The 22,072-nt window shown below is 35.4% G+C and overlaps 5 protein-coding genes and 1 pseudogene across 5 annotated transcripts; 1 reads left to right on the top strand and 5 right to left on the bottom strand.

Annotated features, from left to right (window-relative positions):
- Nucleotides 1-14: 14 nt before the first annotated feature.
- Nucleotides 15-1,617, bottom strand: LOC9305237 (kynurenine formamidase). Its single transcript, XM_021018210.1, is given in 7 exon segments — nucleotides 15-354; nucleotides 563-633; nucleotides 718-815; nucleotides 894-966; nucleotides 1,058-1,102; nucleotides 1,187-1,478; nucleotides 1,481-1,617. Coding segments are annotated over 7 exon segments (777 nt in total). The 5' UTR covers nucleotides 1,553-1,617; the 3' UTR covers nucleotides 15-228.
- Nucleotides 1,618-1,984: 367 nt separating this feature from the next.
- Nucleotides 1,985-3,055, top strand: LOC9303203 (annotated as a pseudogene).
- A 5,128-nt stretch (nucleotides 3,056-8,183) lies between these two features.
- Nucleotides 8,184-9,468, bottom strand: LOC9303202 (stress enhanced protein 1, chloroplastic). Its single transcript, XM_002867084.2, has 4 exons — nucleotides 9,201-9,468; nucleotides 9,013-9,105; nucleotides 8,548-8,729; nucleotides 8,184-8,441 (listed from the first exon to the last, which is right to left on the bottom strand). The coding sequence occupies exons 1-4, from the start codon at nucleotides 9,244-9,246 to the stop codon at nucleotides 8,337-8,339; spliced, it is 426 nt and encodes a 141-aa protein (XP_002867130.1). The 5' UTR covers nucleotides 9,247-9,468; the 3' UTR covers nucleotides 8,184-8,336.
- Nucleotides 9,469-9,661: 193 nt separating this feature from the next.
- LOC9303201 (D-3-phosphoglycerate dehydrogenase 1, chloroplastic) lies at nucleotides 9,662-12,462 on the bottom strand. The gene is made up of 4 exons (XM_002867083.2): nucleotides 11,785-12,462; nucleotides 10,998-11,485; nucleotides 10,812-10,907; nucleotides 9,662-10,518 (listed from the first exon to the last, which is right to left on the bottom strand). The coding sequence occupies exons 1-4, from the start codon at nucleotides 12,338-12,340 to the stop codon at nucleotides 9,847-9,849; spliced, it is 1,812 nt and encodes a 603-aa protein (XP_002867129.1). The 5' UTR covers nucleotides 12,341-12,462; the 3' UTR covers nucleotides 9,662-9,846.
- A 2,647-nt stretch (nucleotides 12,463-15,109) lies between these two features.
- Nucleotides 15,110-17,094, bottom strand: LOC9303200 (probable carbohydrate esterase At4g34215). The gene is made up of 3 exons (XM_021017415.1): nucleotides 16,263-17,094; nucleotides 15,673-15,872; nucleotides 15,110-15,341 (listed from the first exon to the last, which is right to left on the bottom strand). Exons 1-2 carry the CDS (start codon nucleotides 16,857-16,859, stop codon nucleotides 15,681-15,683), a joined length of 789 nt encoding a protein of 262 aa, XP_020873074.1. The 5' UTR covers nucleotides 16,860-17,094; the 3' UTR covers nucleotides 15,110-15,341; nucleotides 15,673-15,680.
- A 67-nt stretch (nucleotides 17,095-17,161) lies between these two features.
- On the bottom strand, nucleotides 17,162-20,099 carry LOC9303199 (receptor protein kinase-like protein At4g34220). Its single transcript, XM_002867081.2, has 2 exons — nucleotides 18,012-20,099; nucleotides 17,162-17,871 (listed from the first exon to the last, which is right to left on the bottom strand). Exons 1-2 carry the CDS (start codon nucleotides 19,690-19,692, stop codon nucleotides 17,279-17,281), a joined length of 2,274 nt encoding a protein of 757 aa, XP_002867127.1. The 5' UTR covers nucleotides 19,693-20,099; the 3' UTR covers nucleotides 17,162-17,278.
- Between the last annotated feature and the right edge of the window lie 1,973 nt (nucleotides 20,100-22,072).

The following is a 22,072-nucleotide window of genomic DNA, read 5'->3' as shown; positions in this document are numbered from 1 at the left end:
TCTACAAGTGGTTATATTATTCGTTTGTTTCAGTCTAATTTTATTATCATGTCCTTCAGAATTACTGTCATACATACATTACATACACACGTTTATAAAGGCATGCTTCCTTTTACAACTGAATCATCACATCTGCTTCATGGGTTCCGAGACCATGTAAATATGAAGCATGTTATTCATTATCAGTTTGGTATACTAAACAACTTACACAGAAGAAGATGAACTGAATCACTTGATGAGAATGCATCTTGTCGGTGCTCCTTCCGCTCCAACCAATCTCAACGGTAAGCAATGAAGCGAGTATGTTCCTACCTCCACACCATCCAGCTTCAGCGCTTCCACAGGGATTATATCCTGTAATCATGTGTATCTCACGTGTTACGATGTAGTTCGTCTCACATTTACGCCTACTTATCTAACCAACTATCTCTCTCACTTTCTTGTCCAGTGAAATATAGCAATATTCAATCATATCCCATGGCTTGATATCCAAACATCACAGGAAAATTGGCAATGTTTAGGTACTTGAATACTTTTATCTTATAGAGAAAGATATACTCACCCGTCCTTTAAGTATAACCCTGTGTGTTGCAGGTGATTCCTCAAAAGCAGCAAAGGAAAGATAATCAAGCCCTGGATTCCACAATGCATAATAAACGGTTTCAGAAACACAATGAAGATAAGAAAAGCTAAGAAACAGAAATTTCAATCTCCTACCAATAAGTTTGATGTCTGTGTTCTCAACCAACCATTTCGCCCCATCGGTCATGAACCCAGCAAAGCTTGAATCAAACTCTTTCTTAAACATAAGCCGCCTGATATTTAAACCACAGAGTGAGTAAGCTTGAATCACTCTCTTATTTCACACGCATTCATAATATTGAGACTCTTACTTGTCAGTGTTGGATGTTCTAAAGAGCACACGACGAACTCCTCTTTGAATATGAAGCGATTCCATTACCTCAGCTAATAATAATAATCAAACCCAAAAACAAATCATTAGACAAAGATCCTAACTTTAAAATCAACAATTTTGTTACAAATTCAACAAACTCACCAGTAATGTTCTTATCTCTTGGAACATCAACCAACAAAGCAGGACCTATATAGAATTTACACAAAACCCAATTTTAAAACTTTACGACTAACCCAACTAAAATCAAAGAAACATGAGATTTAAGATTACCATTTAGGACTTGAAGATCAAGCGAATCAGTATCAAAACCAGCGTCGTAATAATTGTCCCAGAAGTGACCTGGAGCATCGACGTGAGTTCCAGAGTGAACAGATAGTTTCATCTCCGATACGTTAGCGAATGATCCATTCTTCATACTCGCGGCTAATCGCAAGAACGTCTTTCCCAATCCCTCCGAAGATTCCCAAGCTGGAATCTCCGGCGTGTAACGGTGGCTGATATCGTATATCTTACCTCCTTCATAAACCTCACGGCGGATTGGTTTGGGATCATCGGAGTGTTGACGGCGAGGAGAGAAGAAGAAAGGGAGAGTGCAACGGCGAGGATGAAGACAGGGAAATTCACGGACCGGGTCATTGTTTCGGGTCGCGGGTTAACGGGTTCAATTTCGATACTACTGTAGTTGATAATCAAATGATTAAAGCTATGGTTTATATAATAATGGACTCCTTGACCTTTGACTTTTTGACTTTCGAGTTTAGCAAAACCGTCTATATTGACTAAAAATACTTGTTTTAATTCACATTTCCAACTCTAATAAATATTATATTTGGTTCGTTTTTAAATATCTACGTTTTCTTTTAGGGGAAATAATTTTTGAAACATTCTTTTTTGTATATAGAACTAAAAAATATTATAATGCGAAAATATTATTTAGAGATTAGCCAACGAATTAGACGATAACGGTTTAAACTGAAAATGATGACACTTCCAACATAACCGGTCGAACTGCTACTATGTCACCTCAAGCTGCAACTCTTGGTCACAACCAAAGCACTTTCACGTACGATGAATTGTCTATTGCAACAGAAGGTTTTCACTCAGTCAAATTTGCTAGGACAAGGACGATTTGGGTATGTTCATAAAGGAGTTTTGCCTTGTGGCAAAGAAGTTGCAGTGAAGAGTCTTAAACAAGGTGAACGCGAGTTTCAAGCAGAGGTTGATATCATTACTCATTACTCATTGGCTCATGTACTACTTTTACTTTCATTTTCTCTCAGTTTCTTTCGAATCTGCGTCTATGTGTGTATCAGTCTTATTTTTTATATACACGTAGGTGGCAGATTAATTTTGGATTAGCTAAGTTATCTCAAGACAACTATACTCATGTCTCTACTCGAGTCATGGGAACTTTTGGGTAAACAGCTTTGTAAACTGTCTTAACTCATTCACACTTACTTCGTGTCTTTCACTTGTTTTAAACATTTTCTTTGTTTCAGATACTTAGCTCCAGAGTATGCTTCAAGTGGAAAGTTATCCGACAAATCTGATGTTTTCTCATTTGGAGTAATGCTTCTTGAGCTCATAACCGGACGACCTCATGTGGATCTAACTGGAGAAATGGAAGACAGCTTGGTCGACTGGGTAAGTCGGTCCCCGCCTCTTCATTCGGTTTCTTGTTTCATTAATCCCAAAACACTTGCAAAACTACAATCATCAAGAGATGGTTCAAATGGCTTCTTGTGCAGCTGCAGCAATCAGACACTCAGCAAGAAGACGGCCTAAGATGAGCCAGGTTCAAACACTCATACCACTTCTTGATTCTTTTGTTATATATATTTACTCACAATTAATCTTGATGATAAATGTGACATACTAATGAATCTTGAAACATGTGTATGATAAATGAAAGATTGTACGAGCACTAGAAGGAGATATGTCAATGGAGGATCTAAGTGAAGGAACAAGACCGGGACAAAGCACCTATTTGAGCCCCGGAAGCGTGAGCTCGGAGTATGATGCAAGCTCTTACAGTGCAGACATGAAAAAATTCAAGAAATTGGCGTTAGAGAATAAAGAAAAAATTCAAGAAATTGGCGTTAGAGAGTAAAGAATATCAAAGCAGTGAATATGGTGGAACAAGTGAGTATGGCTTAAATCCTTCTGCTTCAAGTAGAGAAGAAATGAATAGAGGTTCAATGAAACGCAATCCTCAGCTTTGAAAGAACACAATATTTCTCATAGTATTTTCACTTTTCTTCCCTGTTTTTCTTTCATTGTTTGTTTCATTTTGCGTCAAAGATCTGCAGTTTTTGACAGTCACAAATTATGATGTTTTTAGGAGTGATTTTTGACCAAAAGAGATTAGAGTGTGGTTTTGTTGAAATGTTTAGTACAAAGCCTTAATCCATACCAAGTTATGGTGGAATTTATAATGGATATTCATTATCAAGATCGTTTAGTATTGATGTTGTATTTTATAATCCATATTTAGTGTCATATATAAACACAAGTTTAGTGTTTGACGATAATTATCTTTAATATTTTTTGTTGTATATAATATTAATGATTCTAAAAGACATACGAGATTAGGTGAATCTTTTATTGCCGTTGTGATAAATTTCCTTTTTGTTTTTTTGCAACTCAAATAAGAAAAAGGAAACAATAGAAAATTTCCTTTTTGTTTTTGCAACTCAAATAAGAAAAAGGAAACAATAGAAAATTTTCTTTTTTCATTGAACAAACGTTACTTATAAATACATCCATTCTCTCTTATTCCTTGAGAAATCTGCATTCTCTCTTATTCCTTGAGAAATCTGCATTCTCTCTTCTTCTTCGAAACCCTAAACCAGAAATAACAATAATCATCTTTTTCTTTATGTAGTTCTCTTCATTAGCTCTGCCAATATCATACAGAGAGACTTGCTGATGATGACCGATGATCTCTGCAATTAACTTCATCCGTAAGATTGATCGGAGCAGAGAAACCATCTCTTTTCGTGTATCATCTCCATCCTCTGTTGTGAATACATCTTAATTCAATCCATATCGGTTTCATGTCAAGTCTCCCATAATTTCACACAATCAAAGATCTCGACGGTGGATTCTGATGAGGACGGCGAAAGAGAACACGACGACGACGAAGGATGCGAAAGCGGGAAAGAGGATATCAAGAAGACTGGGACAGTGAGCGACGAGCGAGTAGAGAACCAAATCATGATCTGTGTTTGGTTCTGTTTCCATGGTTCCGACCGTCCGACGACATCACCTGAAAATCTTGTGTTTCGTTATTCACAAGCAAAGGTATTTCTTTCTTAATTTCCTTTTTTTTTATTTTTTAGATAAGTGTTAAATTTTTAAATTTAGTGTAAGCTAAATGGACACAACATCCAAACCCCTAAGAGGTGTTCTAGGTTCAATATGGTTTACACCTAATTTAAATTTTTAACACTTGTTTTTATTTTATTAAAAAATGTTTTTAAACCTATATTTTTATATTATTATTACAACTATAATTTTTTTTAGATAAGTGTTAAATTTTTAAATTTAGTGCAAACTAATTGGACACAACATCCAAACCCCTAAGAGGTGTTCTAGGTTCAATATGGTTTACACCTAATTTAAATTTTTAACACTTGTTTTTATTTTATTAAAAAATGTTTTTAAACCTATATTTTTATATTATTATTACAACTATAATTATTTTTAGATAAGTGTTAAATTTTTAAATTTAGTGTAAGCTAATTGGACAAAACATCCAAACCCCTAAGAGGTGTTCTAGGTTCAATATGGTTTACACATAATTTAAATTTTTAACACTTGTTTTTATTTTATTAAAAAATGTTTTTAAACCTATATTTTTATATTATTATTACAACTATAATTTTTTTTAGATAAGTGTTAAATTTTTAAATTTAGTGCAAACTAATTGGACACAACATCCAAACCCCTAAGAGGTGTTCTAGGTTCAATATGGTTTACACCTAATTTAAATTTTTAACACTTGTTTTTATTTTATTAAAAAATGTTTTTAAACCTATATTTTTATATTATTATTACAACTATAATTTTTTTTAGATAAGTGTTAAATTTTTAAATTTAGTGCAAACTAATTGGACACAACATCCAAACCCCTAAGAGGTGTTCTAGGTTCAATATGGTTTACACCTAATTTAAAACTTTAACACTTGTTTTTATTTTATTAAAAACTATTTAAACTTCAAGGTTTTTTTGGATAAGTGTTAAATTTTTAAATTTAGTGCAAAATAATTGGACACAACATCCAAACCCCTAAGAGGTGTTCTAGGTTCAATATGGTTTACACATAATTTAAAATTTTAACACTTGTTTTTATTTTATTAAAAAATGTTTCCAAATTTATATTTTTATATTACTATATAAACTTCAAGTTTTTTTAGATAAGTGTTAAATTTTAAAATTAGTGTAAAATAATTGGACACAACATCCAAACCCCTAAGAGGTGTTCTAGGTTCAATATGGTTTACACATAATTTAACTTTTTAACACTTGTTTTTCTTTTATTAAAAAATGTTTTCAAACTTATATTTTTATATCACTATCAAAACTATAAGGTCTTTTTGGATAAGTGTTAAATTTTAAAATTTTGTGTAAACTTATTAGATACAACATCCAAACCCCTAAGAGGTGTTCTAGGTTCAATATGGATTACACATAATTTAAATTTTTAACACTTGTTTTTCTTTTATTAAAAATGTTTTTAGGCTTATATTTTATATTACTAAAACTATAAGGTTTTTTTTTTGGATAAGTGTTAAATTTTTAAATTTTGTGTAAACTAATTGGACACAACATCCAAACCCCTAAGAGGTGTTATAGGTTCAATATGGTTTACACATAATTAAAAAATTTAACACTTGTTTTTTTTTTTTTGTTAAAAAATGTTTTTAAACTTACATTTTATATCATTTTTTATATGAGAAATTGTTAAAAATGCCCCTTTTCAAAAATGCCCTTTTTGAGAATCTATTTTTAAGTTTGCCCTCTTTTAATTTTTAATGACCATTTTACCTTTATTTGAAATAAAATTAGGTCCACAAAATACAAAATATTTTTTGGCAGGAAAAGTGATCCCGCAATTTTCCTGCCAAAACACTTGTAAAAACCTTTAAAATACCTTGTAAAATTTTCCCGTAATAATTTTTCCCGCCAAAAAATTTTTTTGCGGGAAAAGTGATTCCGAAATTTTTTTGGCGGGAAAATTTTTGGTGGGAAAAATTTACAAGGTATTTTAAAGGTTTTACGGAGTATTTACAAGTGTTTTGTAAGGTTTTTAATGTATTTTAAAAGGTTTTACAAGGTACTTATAAGGTTTTATAAGGTATTTATAACTTGTAAAACCTTATAAAAAACTTGTAAAACCTTATAACTTGTAAAACCTTATAAAATAGCTTGTAAAATCTTATAATATCTTATAAATACTTTATAAATACGTTGTAAAACCTTTTAAAATACATTGTAAAACCTTATAAATACCCTGTAAAAACCCTTTAAAATATCTTGTAAATTTTTCCCGCCAAAAATTTTCCCGCCAAAAATTTAACGCCAAAAAATTTGCGGAATCACTTTTCCCGCAAAAAAATTTTTTGGCGGGAAAATTTTTTGGCGGGAAAAAATTTTACGGGAAAATTTTACAAGGTATTTAAAGGTTTTACAAATTTTTACAAGTGTTTTGGCGGGAAAAATTGGGGGATCACTTTTCCCGCAAAAAAATATTTTGTATTTTGTGGACCTAATTTTGTTATAATCTTTATATATTTATGATATCTTTTATTAAAAGAAAGGTAATTTAGTCATTTTGTACATAAAAAGGGGTATTTTTAAAAATGGACATCCAAATGGGGCATTTTTGAAAAGGGGTATTGAAAAATGGGCATTTTTGTGAGTCTTCTTTTTTTTATTTGAAGTTTTTTTTTTATTTTTGAAATAATATTTTGGATAAACTCTTTCATTTTTTTAGGTACATAATTTAAATTTTTAACACTTATTTCTTTTTTTAAAAATGTTTTTAATTTATATTTATATATCATTATTTAAAATTGATAGTTTTTTATTTTTCAAACAATATTTTACATAAACTATTTTAGTTTAAGTATACATGTTATTTTTGTTTTAATTTTTTTGAGTGTTAAATTTTAAATTTGTGAAAGCAAACCGGACACAACATCCCGTCAATAGTATTTGGTCTTTAAGAGGTGTTCTAGGTTCACCATGTTTACACATAATATAAATTTAACACTTACCCAAAAAATGTTTTTAATTTTGATTAAACTTACATTTTAAAAATTAGGTGACAACTAGGGGGTGTTATTGGTTCTTAATTTACATGGAATTTTGATGACTTTAATAAAATCATAGAAAGTAAACAAATGAAAGATTCTAAACTATTGTTAGAGAGTTTTTGAGAGTTTTCTATTATCTTGTTGATTACTATGTCATAATCTTGTAGATTTTTCCAGACAATCTCTCTATTTTGATGATACTTTTCATGACTTTGTTTTGTGAAGAAAAGTGTAGAAAGTCATAATCTAATAACATAATAATTTAATTCATTAACAATCATAGATTCTTTTGTTGTAATTGAATAACACAAAACTTTTAATGACTTTATAAAAGTATGAATCCAATAACTCCAGATTTATGAAGATTTTAGATTACTTTTTACAAATCTTAAACTAATAACGCCAAACTTTAACAAACTTTTTAAAAATCTTGATTGAATAACAACAGATTCTGCATAACATTTAAAGTCACCAATACTCTATTTAAATCACAAACCAATAACACCCCCTTAGTTTACATAAAATTAAAAAAATTAACACTTAACAATTATTAAAAACAAAAATAGATTTGAAAAAGGTTAAAAACCTCTAAAATTTAAGAATAAGACGCAAAAAAGTATAAGATTTAATTTTAAACTTTTCACATTATTTTAAGTAAGTTATTTGATTTAACTTAAAGGTTTAATTTCAATAAAATGTTTTCATTTTAAACATATTTAAGTGTCCCTCCATGGCTACACCATCAGTTGTATTCTTTTCACATCGATTAATGCAATAAAATCTAATGTTTTGACGGAAAAAAAAACATATTTAAGTGTTAAATTTTATTATGTCGAAAACAAACCGAATTTAACTTCCCATTCTTAAGATTTGTTTTTATATATATATTAGAGGCTATATAAGTTCAATATATTTTCGTGTATCCTAAGTTCAAGATCATGTATCATACATAACATATAGCCAAAAAACTAAGAATGTAAGATTCCTCCACTGATGGATGTAGAAGTTACAGTGATATATGATACAAGATTCTTAATACAAGAAAATGCTCCGCAGCAGCATCACAAACAAGATTCTTAATACAAGAAGATTCTTTTAGATCAGTTTTTAGAAGAAGATTGGAAGATGAAAACCGCAGCTAGAACACCAACCAATGCTGTAACAGCTAAAGCAACCGTAGGCAATGGACTTGCTACTCCAAAATTCTGAAATAAGACAAAATCAAATCTTAAGTTATTATGATTTTCTTACTTTTCTCTCAAAGTTTCATTATTTTCAGAAGCAAACTTATCAGTTATGATGTTTGATTACCTCAAGAAGTCCTTTTCCAGTTGAAATCTCAACAGTAATGGCAACTGCAAAACCAACCATGGCGCCACGACCAAGCCATATGTCCAAACCACTGCTTCCTTCTGTACTTTGCTCACTTCTGATAGAAACTGATGCTGCTCTGTTTCTTCCTCCTCTACGAGTCATACTCAACTTCAATGGCACTGAGACGGACACAGACAACATAGAAAATCAAAATGAAAGAAATAAAGTTTCTTTTCTTTTTCCCGGATTCACTCAGCTAACCAAGGCAATGCACAAAGCAACTTCACAAAAATTAGATAACTTTATGATAAATAGAATTCAGAGAACCAAACCATATGTGAACGATTAAGTCTGTAAAACGAATCAGAAATTGAGCTGCTAAGGATACCCAGAAACCCAATTTTCAACCTAAAGCTTAAATTTAGAGAATTGGAGAATTGGTCAGGGCCAAGGAAGACGTACAGAGAGGAGAACCAGAAGCGAAAGTGGATCGGATTCCAGCAAGTTGCGGAATATGAACCCGACAAGCAGAACTTGGGTTTGTGATACCAGAATCTGGCAAGATAAAATCCGAAACTAGTCAGATACATTATAGAGAAAAAGTACAACTAGAGGAAGAAGAAGGTAGCAAAGCGAGAAAGAGAGGGTACTGGGAAGAGAAAAGGCGAGAGACGCAGAGACTTGAGATAAGGCCATCTTCCTTCGATATCACAAGACTCTCTCTCTTTCTTCTTCTTCTACTAAATCCTTCGTCTTCCTTTCTCAAGAGTCGCAAAATTATCTGTTCAAGCTGAGGACACGTGTTTTCTCTCCACTCATTAAGTTCGTATCTTGTTTCACCTTTTCGAGATACAGAGTTTTGACAAACGGCGGCGTTTCACAGACTAATGCATCTCTTAGAGCAAAACCGAACCAAATCTGAACCAAACTTAACCAATTTAAAAATTGATTCGCTTATTTTACAGATGCTATTGGCGCCATTATTCGGGTAAGAAACAATTTCTCCCCTCAGTTACTATTTTCGTAAATTCTCGAAGATCCCACCTCTTAATTTTCAAGTTCGACGAACTTGTCTTCGATGTTTGATTGAAACAGCAGCGGAAAACAATTATTCAAGAAAACTAAGCACTCGAATAATCAAAATTCAAAACCATAAAGTTGAAACATCAAAGAGACCACTACTCTCAACGTTACCAAAACTGTAGAAAGCCAAAATAACATTATTGCCTAAACCAACAAACAACATCAAATCTTCACCGGTGAGATTTAAGATTCAAGAATCAACAACACACCAAACTAGAGCTTGAGGAAAACAAACTCCTCAATCGCTGGAATTTCCCCAATCTTCTTCAGTGTATCTTTGCTTGGTATGTCATCTACTCCGATGGCCATAATCGCTTGCTTCCTCGGTGCAATCCTCCCAACGCTCATGAAGTTAACATTCACGTTAGACTCTCCAAGGATGCTTCCAACTGTCCCGATCATACCAGGTTGATCCACCTGCCTGCACAGTATGATACTACCTTCAAGAGTTACATCGACCTCAAAAGATCCAACCTTTGTCAAATGCGGGACTCCGTCTTTAACCCTTCCTTCCACTTTGACCTCTCCTGATTCAGACAACGAACTGGCAAATTTGGACTCCACATTGCTTAGCTGAACAGTTATTGTCTCCAACGGGCTCTCTGGTGAACCATCCAAGAGCACACGTTCCTCTGAGAGTCTGAGACCTCTCTGCTTGGCTGTGAAATCAGCGTTGACCAAATTGACATAGACGTCAGAGATTGGCTCGATGATTCCCTTGGTGATCATGGCTCGTAGAAGTCTGGTGTCAAGATCATCAGTGGCTCTTGCTGAGGCGTATGTGATTTTCACGTTTTTCACACCGCTTCCTCCGGCCACCAATTGCACTGCCAGTCTTCCAAGTTTCTCGGCTAGTACCACATATGGTTTCAGCTCGGTCAGAACCTGCGGATAGAGTGTGATGTAAGCATGAGAAAATAACAAAAATGAGAGTCGAACAATTGAAACCTTCCAGCTGGAATCTGTTAAGAACACATAGGAGAAGCTTGATTAATGAGGCTCTTAAAGCAAGACAACCCACCCGCACTTCAACAATTTTGCCGTTTACTAACTTCTCTCTAACCTACTCAGAACAGATGTAATTTGCTACATTCAATCCTAGGCTAGCTACAGTATAGGAAAGAGGCTGATAAGTTTGCCTCTTTGAAACATTTTACTAGACATAAGCCAGTGCTCACCTCAGCAGAAACCATAGGTGCATTGACTGCAGTAGCAGCAAGCTCTCCATTCAGAGCTCCAACAACAGCTTCAGCAATTTCGATGGCAACTCCTTCCTGTCAAAGCCAAAACACCAACTAAATAACAGAAGCCAAACAGAAAATTCATGATTAAATATCACCTGAACTGTAACATGAATTGCACACCTGAGCCTCCATGGTACTGGCTCCAAGATGAGGTGTCACAGTAACCCTCTCGTGCTGCACGAGCTTGCTATCTTTAGCCGGTGGCTCTTTGGTGAAGACATCAAGTGCAGCCTGAGCAACAATACCAGAATCCAGAGCTCTCACTAACGCATCTTCGTCTATGACACCTCCACGAGCAACATTGACAATGCGAACTCCTTTCTTCATTTTGGCAAAGGTTTCGTCGTTGAGTATCTTCGATGTTGTTGGCGTAAGAGGCATGTGCAGAGAAATGAAATCCGCGGTCGCAAGGGCTTCATCAAAGCTCACTAAGTCAACACCAATGGCGTGTGCACGGTCTGCTGGGGCATAGGGATCATGAGCAATGACACGCATACCAAGACCCTTGGCACGTCTAGCAACTTCCGTCCCAACTTTCCCGAATCCCAACACTGCAAGGGTCTTGCCCACAAGTGAAACACCCACATACTTGTTCCTCTTCCACTCTCCTGCATCACAGAGAGATTATTAAAACCAAGATCCTTGAGAAAAAGATATCCACAAGTCAGCTAGATTACAGTCACTCCACGCACATGAATCATCAAAACTCAATTTCAAAAGAATCAGCAAATGTCACAATCCTAAATTTCACAATCGTCAACAACAGTGCAGGAAAAGGAAAGCTCATGATATAAATATGTAAACTCAACATGCCATCAATCACAGGTATCGAAAGAACAAAATCAATAAATATTTCGCAAAGTATGGAAAGTATGAAATTGAGGCGATGAATCAAAAAGTTACTAACCAGCCTTAACAGACGCATCAGCTTGAGCTACGTTCCTAGCCATGGCCGCCATAAGAGCGATTCCGTGCTCAGCTGCAGCGATCGTGTTCGCCGTCGGAGCGTTGACAACCAAACACCCAAACTCCGTCGCTGCACTCAGATCCACGTTGTCGATCCCAACACCAGCGCGTCCAACAACCTTAAGCCGTCCACGAGACGATTCAAACACCTCACGGCCAACCTTAGTCCCACTCCTCACGATCAACGCATCACATAGCGAGATCTTGGTATTGAGCTCCTCAGGAGTCATGTTATACGAACAGTCGACATTCGCAAAATCCTCCAAGAGCTTTACACCAGCCTCACCGAGCTTCTCCGCCACGAGAATCGTAGGCTTAGATCCATCTCCCGCAGTGCACGAAACGAGAACGAGCCGTCGCTGAAGAGTATTGCGTCCGCGAGAAGGGAAAGCGACGGAGATGGCTGATGGAAGAGGCGATCTGGAAGAGAGAGTGACGTTTTTGAGAGAATTGGTGGCGACAGAGATCGAGGAAGCGGCGGCGGCGGTGGCTGACATTGCTACCGCTTATGGAGTAGTGAATGTGTGAGTGAATGAGTAGAGAAAATTGTTGTTGGTGGCGGAGTAATACAGCACGAGGGAGAGAGAGATCTAAAAGGTTTATTTATAGTCGGCTCAGGGGTTTGGTGTGATGTGATAGTATTTGACGAAGGTGATGGAATAACACGCTCCTTTGCCTCGCGCGTGTGATTCATTTTGGTTTCGTGATTTGCAAAATGTTCGGCGAATAGAATTGCATCATTTACCGGAAAAATAGCCAAAACGAAAAAGAGAAAAAAAAAACAAATTTGGGGAGCTTTGAGGAATAGTCAACTTTATTTATTTATTACACATATCTCTTGACCAAGAACAAAATCTGATCAATCTACCAAAAAATATTTACAGCTTCGAAGATTTTGCCAATGCAAAAGGGAAAATTCCCAAAAAAAACCTCAATTATTTTTTATTTGGACGTTTAATACCCAATTGTTTTCGGTTGGAAGAAAAATACACATATTAATAAAATTGTGCGATTTAATATCCAAACAATTAAATGTTGTTATTTTCATACTGACGATCTCACAACAAAAATAAAATTCCAATTTTACCCTTACTATTTCAATTAATTATTAACTTTTAGATTACGTCACAATAGTTTTTTATTTACATAAAAATTAATTTTATAAATATTTCATTTCTTTGTTATCCCAAAAAAAAATTCAAAAAAAAATTCAAAATAATTTGCAGTTTATTTTACAAATATTTAATTTTAAAAATTAAAAATAAAATTAATTAGCAAAAAATTTAGAAAAAGTAAATAAAAAAAAAATTAGCCATTTTTATGAATTGATAAATCTTGAGAGAGACGATGAGATTCGGATTGAGATTTTGTCGAAAATAGTTTCATTCGTGAAGGATTTATATTCGAATAGAGAGTTTCTCACGACGAAAAAAAAGTTCATATTGATGCTCGTTGATATCATATGCATCACGACGAATCAAATCAAATTAGTTTTATTGGCGATGAAGATTTTGGATAGGATTAAAAGGAGATTGCGAATGGTTATCGAATTTGATGGTTGCAAAAGATCGACGGAGATTGTTTACCGGTAATTCTCGTAGATATTAATCGAAAAAATTAGAACCGAAGAGAAAACGTCTCTTTGACATTGCAAAGACGGAATAAGATTGTACAAATGACTATTTTTAATATTTTTGATTTTCTGCTAATTTTTATGTTTAATTTTAAAATAAAATAATTATATAAATTTAAAATTTATTTTTTAGGCATCATAAAATAAAGCATTAACAAAATTAATTTTTATTTAAAGAAAAAAAATATCACCTTATTTAAAAGTTAATAATTAATTGAGATGATAAGGGTAAAATTGGAATATATTTTTTGTTGTGAGTTCGTAAGTATGAAAATAACAACATTTGATTGTTTGGGTATTAAATCGCACAGTTTTATTAATATGTGTATTTTTCTTCCAACCGAAAACAATTGGGTATTAAACGTTCAAATAAAAATTACACGAGGTTTTTTTTGGGAATTTTCCCCAATGCAAAATAGATCTTGGAGAAGCCTTATTTCGATGTGGGTGTGGGGTCTCACGATCACGATGTCTGACAGATCATTGCCGCTAGTTTGAACTTGAGTATCTAATAAAGATTTTAACATTTACGTCCCAAAGAAATGAAAAAAAAAAAAAAAGACAAAAAAAAGTTGTAATAATATTTTAGGGATGGTTTTCTGCTACTAAATTATATTGATGTCATTTTTAATAATTATAAACAATTTCAGGTTGAATTCTTGACAAAAATAAAATATGTATATATATATTATCGTTGAATCAAAACCCGTCTTAAAATGTAGTAGTATGCGTTTATAAGTTTTAGACCAAAGAAACTAGTCGACAATAATTTGAGACTTAATAAGTTCTTAGATCTAGAGGAGTTGGTATCTCTAGATCCAAATCATAATTTTACGATGGAATTTCAAAATGAAGCAGGAATTTTGGTATTACATGATTAAGCGAGTGTCTCTCCATGCTTCATGCTTGAACGCAAGTAGTAATAAAAGATTAAAAGGTCCCCGCACTAGTAAACGAGGCCAGACACTAGAGGGAGAGCCGCACTTTTTAGTATTTGAAGACTTCAAATCTGAATTGAATTGGACCTTTTTTAGTTTTCAGGGCAAGTGGTCTGTTTGTGTCAAGTTACACACATGTAGATACAAAAACCCAAAAAAACAAAAAACAAAATTATTTTGTTGGTGGTCAAATTTTACAGTATTAGGTCTTACTTGTGAGGAGGAATATTTCAAAGGATATACTGATGGCTGTGACGTAAGTATAATTTATTGCACGTGAAAGATTTGCTTTAAGTGCGTCTTTGCAACTGCTTAGAGATGCATTGTTTTTGGTAGGTCGACCTGTCGACAACCCCCATATAGTATTCAACGCAGCCGCGCGTTGATAATGTACTGTTGAATTTTCGTATAATAACATATTTAGTGTATTAGCTAGCCTTTGTTGAATGAAATTAAGGATGATCACAAGAAAAAACAATCAGATGATCGTTTTATATTTTTAATAAGTATTCTATATATATGTTTTCAAAAATCTGTGTAGTGAAGGCCGATTTTAGTTATTTTCACAAATTTGGATTGTAAGAAGGGAATGGTATAGCATGAGAAAAAACGTGTTCATGTCATTCATTTTTATGAAAAGATGATATTGTAAGCTGCATTAGACTATTGTGTATCGTGAAAATAGAATTGACTAATCCGCATGAAATTACTCTGCCTTGTCTATTAGTAGTTTTAATGTTAATGTAGATAGATAATAATGTGACAAACTAGAAGATATTATGTGTGCTCTATATAGATAACAAATTTAGATAAAACCAGTACCATCACTTAGACCACACATATCACCATTTGGGAGATGTAAACAAACAAGAACACGGGAAAATAGAGCAATTTCTCACCAAGTACCCGATCTTCAACCTGGATAACTTGACAAACAAACAAAAAACAATTATCAATCACAAATACAACATTAAGCTTCTCTATAGTTTTAATCTACTTCTAGTCTATAGTATACTTATGTAGAATGGAGTGCATTACATCAACATTCGCAATTTCATTGATCCTAGAAGTATAATGAACGAAGGACTACACACATAGCTGCTAACAATATTTCAGATTGATTTCAGAATCCACCAGTCTCTAGAGCAAACTAATTGTTCTTCACTTTGAACAATAATATTTATCATTCCATTATTAAAGCAGTTTTGTGATATCCATATACATACAGAAAGACTCATGAAGCTTAACACAAACTTACTTGATTGTCTAACAGAAGTTGGAAAGGTAAGCTTGTGCTAAGGAGAGACCAAGCTGGACTTGAGCCTCAGTGGTTAAGTGAAGATTGTCAGACTTTAGCGGCAATCCCTTAGCGTCTACACAAACCACATTCGAAAGTTTCAGACCCAACTGTGCTTCTCTCACCTTATCTATGTATCCTCCTCCCGATGCTATTGCCACCTGCTTCATTCAAACCACAAAGATTAACCAATGGAAATTTGAACTACCGATTTCTAAAAGACAACATCACTTTCAGCAATAGTTATTTACATTGTAAAAGCCTAAAAGGGCACACATTTTGCATTTCTTAGTCTTAGCTTTTTCAACCTATGTAACAATTACATAATCTGCAACTTAACTCTTTCACCAATACCACTACCTATGTAGATGTGAAGTTGGAAGCTAAAATCGCACAAAGAAAGACTGCCTAGGAGCTGAAAATCACAAGCTTCTTGTTAAACAAGAGACAGAGACAATGATCAAATCCAACTTCTTGACAGAAACTAGAACAAAATCAACGTTAGTTAGATAAAGTCTTTCGACTTCATTAATGGAAAAGGAGAGAGAGACCTGAATAATGGGAAGAGAAGGAAGGTTGAGATCATGACGGAGGTTCTTAATCAAACGGTCCATATTGCTCCCGTAGCTCTCGGCGTCATGGATGTCCAACACGTCACTCTCTCCTTGATACCACAACACCGCCTTAATCTCCCCGCCGCATTTCCTACTCTCCTCCGTTCTCTTAACCATCCTCTCATACAAGTGGGTTCCACGCTCCCACTGTTTTATCGCCGTTCCACCAGCGGCGCACGGAACCAACCCGATCACAGCCGAATCTGTTTTCAGGCGATTCTTCACCGCGTTTGCGAACGGCATTCCTGGACCTATTCCACACACTTTACCGGTGTCGATGTCAACGTGGAGTGGCTCGTGAGCTTCTTCCCACCGGAGATCTGCGCTCAGGCGGAGGATCGATGAGTTTGGTGCGCATTCCGGTGGAACGATTTTATCCCATACCCAGCGATTGTGGTGGTGATCTTTGACGACGCCGCCGCGTCCGGCCATATTGCTTTGCCCGGAGAGAATGAAGATCTGATTTGGCGGAATTGGAGATTGGATCTCCAGTTTATCTTCGCCGGGACCGGGAGTTATAGATTCTCCTTCCATTTGTTGAAATCTCTTTTGGTATCAGAATCTCTTCTTTAATACACTGTAGTGTGATCAGACCATAGAAATGTCTGGTCTGAAAAGAAAGTTTGGTGTGGTGAGCAGAAGAGTTGATCGGAGAAGATGATGTTGAGGCGTGGACATTAGAAACTTGGTTCGGTTTGGGTCGGTTTGTTCTGAAGTTTGGTTTGGAAGTTGGACCGAGTTAAATTAGGTGTTTTCTGTTATGTTGGTTTATTTGGCTTAATCGGTTAAGATTATAATTTCGATTTATTTTGGTTTGTGATATAACAAAACAAAAGTAGGAATTAGTATTTTTTTTATATTTTTATTACACGGCTTATGCAACACATCTAAAACATACATAACAAATCCACTTTCTATATTGCCAAAACGAATTTGGGCTACGAATTAAGAAATCAAACTAAAACACACATTTTCTCCAACACTTGCACCAATTCTTTCATGGACGGTCGCTTCTGAGGCAAGGAAGAGACACATTCAATCCCTAACCTAAAGCACGCCATTGCAGCATCCTCATTGCGAGCCACATCGCTCCTAATTGCACCGTCGATCAACCTCAAGAACCGGCCATTCTCTTCTGCTTCAGAACCGGTTAAGTTTGAGAACTGATCTATATCATGATCTACCGAGAACACTTTGCTTGTGAGAAGTTCTAAAAGTATGACTCCAAAGGAATAAACGTCCCATTTAGGGTTTGGTTTCAGGCTTGTGGACCATTCCGGTGGCTGGTACGGTGAGCTCGAAGTTGGTCCAGTGGTGCGAGACTCACGCGCTTGTGTCATGAGGCGGTCTAGCCCTAGATCGGTTATGATGGGCTCATTCTCAGCGTTCAGGAGAATGTTATTGGGCTTGATGTTACCGTGCACGTGTTTCTTGTCATTGATGTAAGATAGTCCTCTAGCCATTCCTCTTGCTATCTTGAGCCGTGCCTCGAAACTAAGAGGGTTTTGTAATGACGACGAAGAAGACGAGCTTGAGCTTGCCTTTGCTGTTTGTGAAGGAACAAAACCAAAGTTAAAAGCCAGTGATGTGTATTTTAGAGTGCTAAAGTATACCAAATTACAGGCGTATTTTAGATAAGAGAGTGTATCTTTTATATCGTGCGCTTAAAGAAACAGAGGAACTTACTGGCGGTGAAGAAACAGAGGAGGCTACCATTGGGAACATAATCGGAAATGAGAAGTTTCTCGTCGTCTCCCCAACAGAACCCACGGATTCTGACGAGATTTGGGTGTCGAAGCTTAGCGATGGCACGAACCTCCCGCTCGAATTCCTTGGGTTTCGCAGCCGCACATCTCTCCGTCTCGATCCGCCTCACCGCGAATGCCGTGCCGTTCTCCAGCACCGCCTTATACACGATTCCGGTTCCGGTAGTTCCCAATATGTAAGCAGATGCCTTTAGTAGAGTATCAAGATTTAGCCGAGTCTCGCCGTCGACTGTAACTAGCTGAGTTTGGGAGCTCTGCTTCAGTTGCCCACCATCTGTTCGACTGAATGCCTGAACGGTTTGCTGATTCTCTACATCGCTCTCTGATGTTGATGTCTCGTCGTACCTTCCTCCGGTCAATATTATGCACGAACCGCATGCCCTTTTTGCCTCTGGTGATTCTGGGACTGTGACCTCCGTGGCGCTTGGTTTCGATTTCTTGGCTTCGTTTTTCTCCAGACAGAATTTGAAGAAGCTGAATCTGCTGGATTCTGGGTACCTTCTGCGTTTCCTGACCTGGTATACGTAGAGCACGAGTAGACCAATGAAAGCTAGACCAACTATATCTGCAACTGTGATTGCGGCAATGGTGCTTGGCTTTAGCTTGCTTTTTGCTGTCTGATTTGGTGATTCTGTCAAAGGGTTTATTGGAGCTGTGCTTCTTGGTTTAACTGCTATTGCCGGTGAAGTAGTGTCAGAGATATTTGGAGGGTTTGAAAGAGTAGAAGGAACTGAACAAAGGATCTTCAATGGTTTCCCACACAAGTCTTGGTTACCGGAAAAAGATTCAGCCTTTTGGTTAAGTAAAGAAAGGGAACTTGGGATTGGGCCTGTGAGGTTGTTATAGGAGAGGTCGACTGTGGCGTTTGCTGGAAACTTCTCTGCAAAACCTGTAGAAATCTCGCCGAGGACTTTGTTGTGTGATAAGTTCAAGTAATGCAGGCTTTTTCCTCCCAAATCCTTGGGAAGAGAGCCGTTGAGAAGATTTGAAGAAAGATCAAGAACTTGTACTGCCTCGAAACCACTTGGAATATCACCTGAAAAGGAGTTCTTTGACAAGGAAACGACCGTTAGATTCTTCAGAAGTGAGATGTTGAGTGGAATTTCTCCAGTAAATGCGTTGGCTGAGAGATTCAAGAGCTGGAGATTAGTCACACTGTTGATACTTTTGGGCAAATCACCAGAGAGATTGTTGCTTCCAAGGGAGATAACCTGAAGCTCAGTGGCGTTGAACACCGAGTCCGGGAGTGACCCGTTGAAGAAATTGCTAGACAGATCCAAGATCCTTAGATGGGGAATCGAGAACAAGTCCGGAGTGATGGAACCCAAAAGGTGTTTGTTGGGAAGTACCAAGCTTGTGACCCTGAACATGTCTGGTGTGTTAGGCTTCCCAAGCTCTGTACAAGTGACACCTGTCCACAAGCATGGTGTTGCATCATCATAGTTCCAGTTGCTTAGAACAGAGAGAGGGTCACTGAGGATGGAGTATTTGAAAGTAAGCAGAAGAACACCATCAGTGTTAAGAGCTTGGAGTTGTGTGGGGACAAAAAGAAGGTAGAAGAGGACTAATGAGAACAGGAGGTTGCTTCTGTTGGAAGTCATGGTTTTTCAGTTCTTGGTATATCCCTCTCTAAAGTATTAAATTTGGCTATGCATTTTCATAGCAGAAAGAGAGAGATAGAGGTTGAACCACTCAAGTGATAAGTTGTTCTGGTAACCAAATCTATGAGATAGTGGAGCAATCTCTGAGATGGTGAAGGAGAGAGAGAGAGGGAATCTTAATGAGCCGGAGTTGATGAAAGAAGCTTTTGACTAGACTTGACATGGGACAAGGTGTAGAATCAATGATTCTGGATCATTTATTCATTAGTGTAAAACTGTAAATGAGCAGCAGCAGCCATATTTTCGCATTTAAAATTAATTTCATTCATTAAAAAAAGAAAATCAATTCATGGGAGACAGAATAATTATTACCGTTTGCTTTTGGGTTATTTTTGGTTTACATGAAGAAAAGCTAATAAAGTTGAGTATAAATTATTTGCATAGCATAAATTTTCTGGAAAATTCGATCCATAGAAAGTTTAAAGGATAATCACCGAATAAGAATTAAATTTAAATAGTACATATGTTATTGAGTGATTATATTTCAATGTAGTACTTTCTAATCTTAGAAATTACAGGAGAAAATCCGTTATAGGTTTGCCAAAACAGAGGGTTTCGTATGAAATGAACCACACATTAATCAAAGACAAAACAGGAGACACCACAAAACTGACATGTCAGTTATCCTCATCTTTATTTGTTTCTTTTTCAATAATAATTTTTTTGGGACCTTGCAGAGTTTGATTTTTGTGTAAAATGTTCACACACTACAACTTGGCAAACTGAGCATCAGTCTTTTGAAAATTGAAAAGATAAAAATATGCTCAAGGAATTCTTGAATTCCTTAATCTAACGAAGAAAATTATTTAGCTATATTAAAAAAAGTTATAGCTGAAATTAAAATTTTTTAAAAAAATATGTAAGAAGTGAGAGAAGCCAAAGCATAATCAAGGAAAAAAAAAGATTTGGAGAACAAACACGAAAGCGACGAGTGGGGAGGGCTATGACCGCATCGCTTTCAGTGTAGCCTGTGGACGAATATAAAACAGAAACAAGGCTCCAGTGGTCCATATTATTTGGTTTTAAGTGAGTCATATAAGAATGAGAATAATTGATGCAAAAATAACGACAGTGTTGTCCAAGAGAGAAGTGGCCAAATAGTCACACAAAACAGTTTGGTAAATTGTGAATAAACTTATATATAGGGTAGATTGATGGATCTCACGGTATAGTTTGTCGACTAAGATAATAGTTAGGCATAAACGTACATATTATCTTAATACATTGCTTCATTCGCAACATAATTAGGTACAATTTCTTGTCGTGTAAGTATAATAATATTCATCAACGGTTTAAAATATGAAATTTGTGTAAACGCTGGAGAAAGTTAGAATGGTATGATCATTAAAAATCCTCACATGTGCATTACAAAAGGGGCCTATGGATATGATGGGGATTAAACCTAGTCCATTTCTAAAACACACAAGATAAGAGTTTTTGGACATAAGTAAAAAAAATACAATCTATAAAGTATATTCATCTGACTGGTCCTAGACGTAACGATCACGGGTTAATGTCGCTCAACTCTTTATACTTTATCATTCGCTTTCTTGTTTTTTTCTGGGCATAATGTTTTTTTCTGGATTTTTTTTTCACTTCATTCTTACCCCAGTGTAAAAGTCTCTCATCTATCATATACTATTTGGGTGTTGGGTATAACTTAGAATGGGTAAAATATTTCAATAGAACCGAAATTCATGAATCCGGAATCAAATTAATTTTTATAAAAAAATTCAACAAATCCAAATTTGTGCAATAGAACTGAATAAATCGAACAAACTACAGATTCATTCAAATTAATTTTATCATATGATAATTCAATCAAATATTTTGAAAATTAGTTTTCTTTAAGTTTGTCCTTTTATTTTTCAGAAAAAAAAAACTACAGTATAAACTAAAAAAACTCTAAAGATATACCCATCCATTCAATGCCTTGTTTTTATGGTCGGAGGCTGATAGCCAATAATGTCATCTTTTATTGTAGACAATGGATCTTAATAATTTGACTAGAGCTATAGTCTATAGATAGACACATAGAATAAATATACCGGAATTGTTGGAGCATTTTATTTGAGTTATTTTTGAGAAGTAGATTCATTTGGGAAGTATAATTAGAAGAGTAGACACTGTTGTAAAAAAAAAAATGGAGAATACACACATTTTCAGTTTTTTTGCATTAAACCTTCTGGAATCGGAATATGCGTCTTAATCTTATTTGTATTAAGTGTTAACATGGTTAGATATTGCAAAGCATGACATATAAATCGGTTGTTTTCAAAGTCAAAACTTTAGAGAAGCAAACTCACTTAGGACATAGATG

The sequence above is a fragment of the Arabidopsis lyrata genome (assembly GCF_000004255.2).
Source record: "Arabidopsis lyrata subsp. lyrata unplaced genomic scaffold ARALYscaffold_7, whole genome shotgun sequence".
Lineage (NCBI taxonomy): Eukaryota > Viridiplantae > Streptophyta > Magnoliopsida > Brassicales > Brassicaceae > Arabidopsis > Arabidopsis lyrata.
This window is presented reverse-complemented; position numbering and strand designations above follow the sequence as displayed.

Coding starts and splice junctions, on each gene's coding strand:
- LOC9303200 (XM_021017415.1), bottom strand. CDS start 16,859: ATGGAAGGAGAATCTATAACTCCCGGTCCCGGCGAAGATAAACTGGAG. Junction 15,873..16,262: donor CTTCTCTTCCCATTATTCAG/GTCTCTCTCTCC, acceptor TGAATGAAGCAG/GTGGCAATAGCATCGGGAGG.
- LOC9303202 (XM_002867084.2), bottom strand. CDS start 9,246: ATGGCCTTATCTCAAGTCTCTGCGTCTCTCGCCTTTTCTCTTCCCA. Junction 8,730..9,012: donor CGCTTCTGGTTCTCCTCTCT/GTACGTCTTCCT, acceptor TGTCCGTCTCAG/TGCCATTGAAGTTGAGTATG. Junction 8,442..8,547: donor CTGGAAAAGGACTTCTTGAG/GTAATCAAACAT, acceptor GTCTTATTTCAG/AATTTTGGAGTAGCAAGTCC.
- LOC9303199 (XM_002867081.2), bottom strand. CDS start 19,692: ATGACTTCCAACAGAAGCAACCTCCTGTTCTCATTAGTCCTCTTCTAC. Junction 17,872..18,011: donor CCTCTGTTTCTTCACCGCCA/GTAAGTTCCTCT, acceptor CTTCACAAACAG/CAAAGGCAAGCTCAAGCTCG.
- LOC9303201 (XM_002867083.2), bottom strand. CDS start 12,340: ATGTCAGCCACCGCCGCCGCCGCTTCCTCGATCTCTGTCGCCACCAAT. Junction 11,486..11,784: donor TGATGCGTCTGTTAAGGCTG/GTTAGTAACTTT, acceptor TCTGTGATGCAG/GAGAGTGGAAGAGGAACAAG. Junction 10,908..10,997: donor CCAGTACCATGGAGGCTCAG/GTGTGCAATTCA, acceptor TGGCTTTGACAG/GAAGGAGTTGCCATCGAAAT.